The sequence below is a fragment of the Lynx canadensis genome, chromosome D1 (assembly GCF_007474595.2).
Source record: "Lynx canadensis isolate LIC74 chromosome D1, mLynCan4.pri.v2, whole genome shotgun sequence".
In the NCBI taxonomy this organism is placed as follows: domain Eukaryota; kingdom Metazoa; phylum Chordata; class Mammalia; order Carnivora; family Felidae; genus Lynx; species Lynx canadensis.
In genome coordinates, this window is record NC_044312.2 from 62,684,917 (window position 1) to 62,691,252 (window position 6,336).

At 41.3% G+C, this 6,336-nt stretch overlaps 1 protein-coding gene across 1 annotated transcript; it reads left to right on the forward strand.

The window, feature by feature from the left end:
• The first annotated feature begins 258 nt into the window (after positions 1–258).
• On the forward strand, positions 259–1,261 carry LOC115526305 (olfactory receptor 52N2-like). The gene is given in 3 exon segments (XM_030333751.1): positions 259–715; positions 718–1,077; positions 1,080–1,261. Coding segments are annotated over 3 exon segments (999 nt in total).
• The last annotated feature ends 5,075 nt before the right edge of the window (positions 1,262–6,336 follow it).

Genomic DNA, 6,336 nt, shown 5'->3' on the forward strand with positions numbered 1-6,336 from the left:
TGTGGAGGAATATAAGAGGTGTGCTGGAACTTTAGAAAGTGAGGGTAGATACTTAGACAAAATATTCAATGAGACTCCAAGTAGTACTGTTTAGTTATTTTAGACACCACCGTTCAAAGACTGTCTGCTAGAGTAGAGGAAAAAAAATAACAGCTGCTACCATGACAAGGTTCATGGCATTTGTGAGTATTATTAGCTGAACTACTCCCTCTTATGTGGTTTCTAAGCCCACCTCTCTCTCTCCTATGCAGAAAGCAAATGCTGATAAAGAGCATAAAATGCTCTCCTCTTCTCCACAGTCATGTGTGGGGAAACAGCTCCAGCCTGACCCCGGGATTCTTTATCTTGAATGGGATTCCTGGGCTGGAAGCTGCACACACCTGGATCTCCCTGCCATTCTGCTTCATGTACGTCATCGCTGTCGTGGGGAACTGCGGGCTCATCTACCTAATCAGCCATGAGGATGCCCTGCACCGGCCCATGTACTACTTCCTGGCCCTGCTCTCCTTCACAGATGTCACCCTGTGCACCACCACTGTACCCAATATGCTGTGCATATTCTGGTTCAACCTCAAGGAGATTGACTTTGATGCCTGCCTGGCTCAGATGTTTTTCGTCCACATGCTGACTGGGATGGAGTCTGGGGTGCTCATGCTCATGGCCCTGGACCGCTATGTGGCCATCTGCTACCCCTTACGTTATTCCATCATCCTCACCACCCTGTCATCGCCAAGACTGGTCTTGCCACCTTCCTGAGGGGTGTGCTGCTCATTATCCCATTCACTTTCCTCACCAAGCGTCTGCCCTATTGCCGGGGCAACTTCATTCCCCATACCTACTGCGATCATATGTCTGTGGCCAAGGTGTCCTGTGGCAATTTCAAGGTCAATGCCATCTATGGTCTCTTGGCAGCCCTCCTAATTGGGGGCTTTGATATGTTCTGTATTTCTGTGTCTTACACTATGATCTTGCGGGCAGTGGTGAGTCTGTCATCTGCAGATGCTCGGAAGAAAGCCTTCGGTACCTGTACATCCCACATATGTGCCATTGTGATCACATATGTTCCAGCCCTGTTCACCATTTTACTCATCGTTTTGGGGGACAAAACATTCCCCACCACGTTCATATCCTTATTGCTAATCTTTATTTGATGTTGCCTCCTACTCTGAACCCCATTGTTTATGGAGCCAAGACCAAGCAGATCCAGGAAGGAGTGATCAAGTTATTTTTTAAAGAGAAAGCTTTCTTAGTTATGAAATAGATTCATGAGTTAATATGAGAAATCACAGAAAGACAAATGTTTCAGAGGAGATTCTTGAGCGTCAGTTTATTTTTTTTTTAATTTTTTTTCACAACGTTTATTTTTTTTGGGACAGAGAGAGATAGAGCATGAACGGGGGAGGGGCAGAGAGAGAGGGAGACACAGAATCGGAAACAGGCTCCAGGCTCTGAGCCATCAGCCCAGAGCCTGACGCGGGGCTCGAACTCACGGACCGCGAGATCGTGACCTGGCTGAAGTCGGACGCTTAAGCCGACTGCGCCACCCAGGCGCCCCTTGAGCGTCAGTTTAAAACCAATTGGTTTCACTGCAGAAAGCAATGTTCATTAAATATCCACTATAATGTTAACTGAAATTTTTCCTTTTTTTTTGGGTAAAACTCCATCAATGACAAAATTAATTACATTAATTAAGGAAATGTTTCTGAACTTGAGGACATATTTTTTAAAAGGAATTCACATGAATGTAATATCAAGCCTTTTTGGAAATCACTGGACTTGCTTAGATTCCTAATGTGCTTTGCATGTAGAACAAAGTGCAAATAGGATGCATATTGGAAAAAAAAAATTCCTGATCTTATGTTGGGGATTTATCTGTTCTTGGTAGAAACCCATTAAAAAAGAAATCTCAATGTCTGTTTCTTAAAGCCCTTCAAACATGGTTTAGTGACTGCATAACCCTTATTCCTTTGATTGTGTAATTTTGTCTAACTTGGTTCAGTTGTATAAATGATCTCATGTCTGTCTAAGCTGTATTGAATTTCCACTACCAAGGAGAATAATATTCATGTATTTCTATCAATATAATGTGATTAAAAGATGGGAAATAAGCAAGGGAATAAAACCATAAAATCTTAAATCAATTTTTGAAGATAATTCTGGGAGATTTTTGAAGCAGACATAGAATATGTCTTATAAATGGCTGTGAAGTGGGTAGCAGAAAACAGAGGTGATTCACCAGCAAAACTGATAAGCATTTGGGTTTGGCTGACTTTATAGAATTTTTTTTTCCAGCCTTAGTCACCAGAGCTGAAAATCTTCTATATTTGACTCTAAGTGAAGTTGATAGCTTAAAGAAAGGTTACATAGCAATCAAGTCATTTGCAAACATCGACCCTGTGTCTAGTAACCAGGCCCTGTTCCCACACAGCAAATATGGAGAACTAAGAACCTGGCATTCACATCACTATGGGGACTTAACAGGCCTGAATATACCTTGCATACTGATTTCCATTCCCATATACCCATCTATACACTAAGGAAATCTAGTTCTGGATGAAACTTTCTGAGTTTGTAATTTCATTGCAATCCAAACCTATACCACCACTGGTAGATGTAAAATGCACGTTTATTAACATTTAAGTGCATCATTGAAAGTTGGCAGAAAATTATGCTATTCTTCCGCTGGAATTTGAAGACTGCAATACATAACATGGAGTTTTCTGAAATTATATTGCAATAAAAATGCTAGTTTGTTATTAGATGATACTATGTCGGTATTTTGAGGTTTCTAGCCAGGTGACAGTTTGAGTATAACAGGAGCTTACAATTCCCCAAAGCTCCAAACATATGGAAACACTGATTAATTACACTTAGAATAATTAGAGTAAAACGAAAATCAACTAAATAAACTAATAAAGATTTTAACAATGAAGAAAATCACAGAAGCAATGAGGAAATGAGAACTCATAACCAATACAAAGACTTACTCAAATGACTTCAGTGTTGAGACTCTTGCGTATGTGTGAAGGCTGTACAATGTGAGAAGTCTAGAATAAGGAATCACTATGCAATCTTTTTTTTTTTTTGACAGAGAGAGGGAGAGAGAGCGCGCATAAGTGAGCATGTGTGCAAGTGCACTCATCAACGGAAAGACAGTGGGAGAAGGAGAGGGAGAATCCTAAGCAGGCCCCATGCTCAGTAGAGAGCCTACAGGGGGCAATCCCACCAGCATGAGACCTGATCTGAGCTAAAATCAAAAGTTGGACACTCGGGCGCCTGGGTGGCGCAGTCGGTTAAGCGTCCGACTTCAGCCAGGTCACGATCTCAACGGTCCGTGGGTTCGAGCCCCGCGTCAGGCTCTGGGCTGATGGCTCAGAGCCTGGAGCCTGTTCCGATTCTGTGTCTCCCTCTCTCCTCTGCCCCCTCCCCCGTTCATGCTCTGTCTCTCTCGTCCCAAAAAATAAATAACGTTGAAAAAAAAAAATTTAAAAAAAAAAAAAAAGTTGGACACTCAACCAACTGAGCCAACCAGGCACCACACTATAGTCTTTGAGTGGGAACTAAAATATCTATGACTGCCAGCCCAAGATAACAGAAAAAAAATGTATTACTATGATAATCTGAGGAAATACCAATGCAACACATATCACTCCAGATGGATCCAAAAAAGATAGATGCATACAAAGACATTTCTGGCAATAGTCTTTTGCTATACATTCAATGCATCTTTGTGCTTACCCCACACAACATATACACCCACCTTCAGCATAATGAGAAAAATTGCGAGTATAGAAAACATTCAGATAGAAGTAGTAGATATTGAAAGGGTTGGGATAAATATATAAGGGTATCTATTAGTACATTTAGTCCACAAATCTTTACTATATATATCATAGGTGGGTTCTAAGTATGGTGAGCCCTGACTGCAGTAACTTCTGGTAATTTATATTGTGCACTAGCAGCATGGGTAATAGAGAATGATCCTTTAGGAGGAGAGAAACACTGATTAAACTTGGCTTGAAAGTGACATTTGATGTAGGAATCTGAATATTATTCTCCTCTCCATGTGTACATATGACAAAAATGAGAGAGAAAAGAAACCAAGATATTGATACATGCTTGTTGAAAAACACTGAAATATACAAATGTAATTCTGGTTGAAGATGAATAAAGAGGGGATAGCAACACCATCACAGAATAATTTTATTGTGCCTATTGTAATGTTCTGGTAAACAAGGGAGAAGAAATAGCATGCAGAAAGATGAAACGGTCTCACAATTTCAGAATTGTTGATGAATGAATTGAAATTGTAACAGTAAATGAAGTGTTATGGTTAGATTAAAAAGGACTAAAGAACGTATCAAAATGCAGAGAGGCGGGGCCAGGATGGCGGGAGTATAGGAAGTTTTTTTGCCTCTCTCAGCCCTGAAACTCAGCTAGATCAACATCAAAACATCTTTCACACCTAGAAAACTGATGTGAGGATTAACACAAACAATCTGCACAACTTGAACCACAGAATTCAGCAGGTACATGGCACAGAGTGGTTGAACTGGAGTGAGAGAGAATCTGTGGAGTGTAGGGAGCTGTTTTTGCTTGGGGAGATAGGATGGACACAGTGGGAAGAGTAAGGAAAAGTACTTCCCCCCAAAAGCAGCTGGAGAGAAAGATAAAACAGTGGAAACACTCATAAGGGACTTAACAAAAAAGGAAGAAAGGAGATAGGAGAGGCTTTAAATACCATTAAATCTCTATAAACGGGGAGCACAGAATCTGAAACTGCAGCTCAATAGCTTGGTGGAGCTCTGGTGGGAAGGGTGAATCCCCAGGAGCATAATTAATTAGGTCTACAAAGGTTCTTGGCCACATGGGGGAGAAGTGGTTTCCTTGCTGAGAGGAACATTAGGTAGAGGCTGTGTGGCCTCCCCACAGGCAAAGTTCCCAGCAGACCCTGGAGAACAGCCACATTTGCTGATTTGGGAACAAGGACGTGAAGGGTGAAGACTGGTGCCAGATGTGTGTTGTGATTTACCAGTATCCCTGAAACGCTGCTGCTACAGGATCCCATGAAAATTTTCTGGGTTGGCTGGCACTGGGCTGCAGTCCTCTGGGCATCTGCAGCAGCATAGCTTCAGAAATGTTCCTGGTGGTGGCCATCACCTGGCCATTGCTCAGTGAGATCCTCCCTAAGAGGGTCTGAGTAGGTCAAAGCCACAGGGCCTTCAGAAGTGAGGGGTTTGGAAACACAGCCCATCTAAGATAAAACTCAGGAGGAAGGTGTCATCTGGAAGGCTGATGGCTTGGTTGCATACAGTGTATTAGTGGGGAATAGATGGAAGCCAGAGACTAAGGAAGGGTGCTAGACTTCCAGTATGCGAGAGCACAGAGTTCTGATACCAGAGACTGGGTAGCTAGGAGATACCATTTTCACCACTCCTGTGCATGTGTACATGTTGTACACACTCCACACTATCCACCCCTATAAACTAAGCAGCCATCATAGTGGAGAATGGAGCAGTTACACCAAGCCCCAGCCAACTGCAAAACCACATTCTAGAGGAACACCACAAGTCTCTGCCTGCTTGGTTTATAGACCATATTTTGTCTTCCAGGGAAGCTGCATGTAACTTCAATCATATTTCATTCTGTTCACTAGTCCATCTATTCATTTTTTTTCTTTTCTTTTCTTATTCTCAAATACAGACAGAGAAAAAATTTATTTTATGTTTTTATAGAAAAGTTTTTTCCGGGGCGCCTGGGTGGCGCAGTCGGTTAAGCGTCCGACCAGCCAGGTCACGATCTCGCGGTCCGTGAGTTCGAGACCCGCGTCAGGCTCTGGGCTGATGGCTCAGAGCCTGGAGCCTGTTTCCGATTCTGTGTCTCCCTCTCTCTCTGCGCCTCCCCCATTCATGCTCTGTCTCTCTCTGTCCCAAAAATAAATAAATGTTGAAAAAAATTAAAAAAAAAAAGAAAAGTTTTTTCCTTAATTTTTCTCTAGTTAATTTTTTACTTCTTTGTAATATTTTAAATTATATTTTACCTACACATTTCATTTCATTCTATTTATTGTATTCATTTTTAAAATTTTCAAATGTTTTTCTTTTTTTCTTTTCCTTCCCTTTTTCCTCTTTTCTACTAAGCTTCTTTTCAACAACTAGACCAAAACACACCTAGGATGTAGCATCTTTTATGTCATTTTTTTTTCTGTGTTGTTTTTAATTTTAAATTTTTATTTATTTATTATTATATTAATTCTATATCTTCTTGCAAAATGACAAAACAAAGGAATTCACCCCAAAATAAGAACAGGAAGAAATGCCAGACAGGGGACTTAAC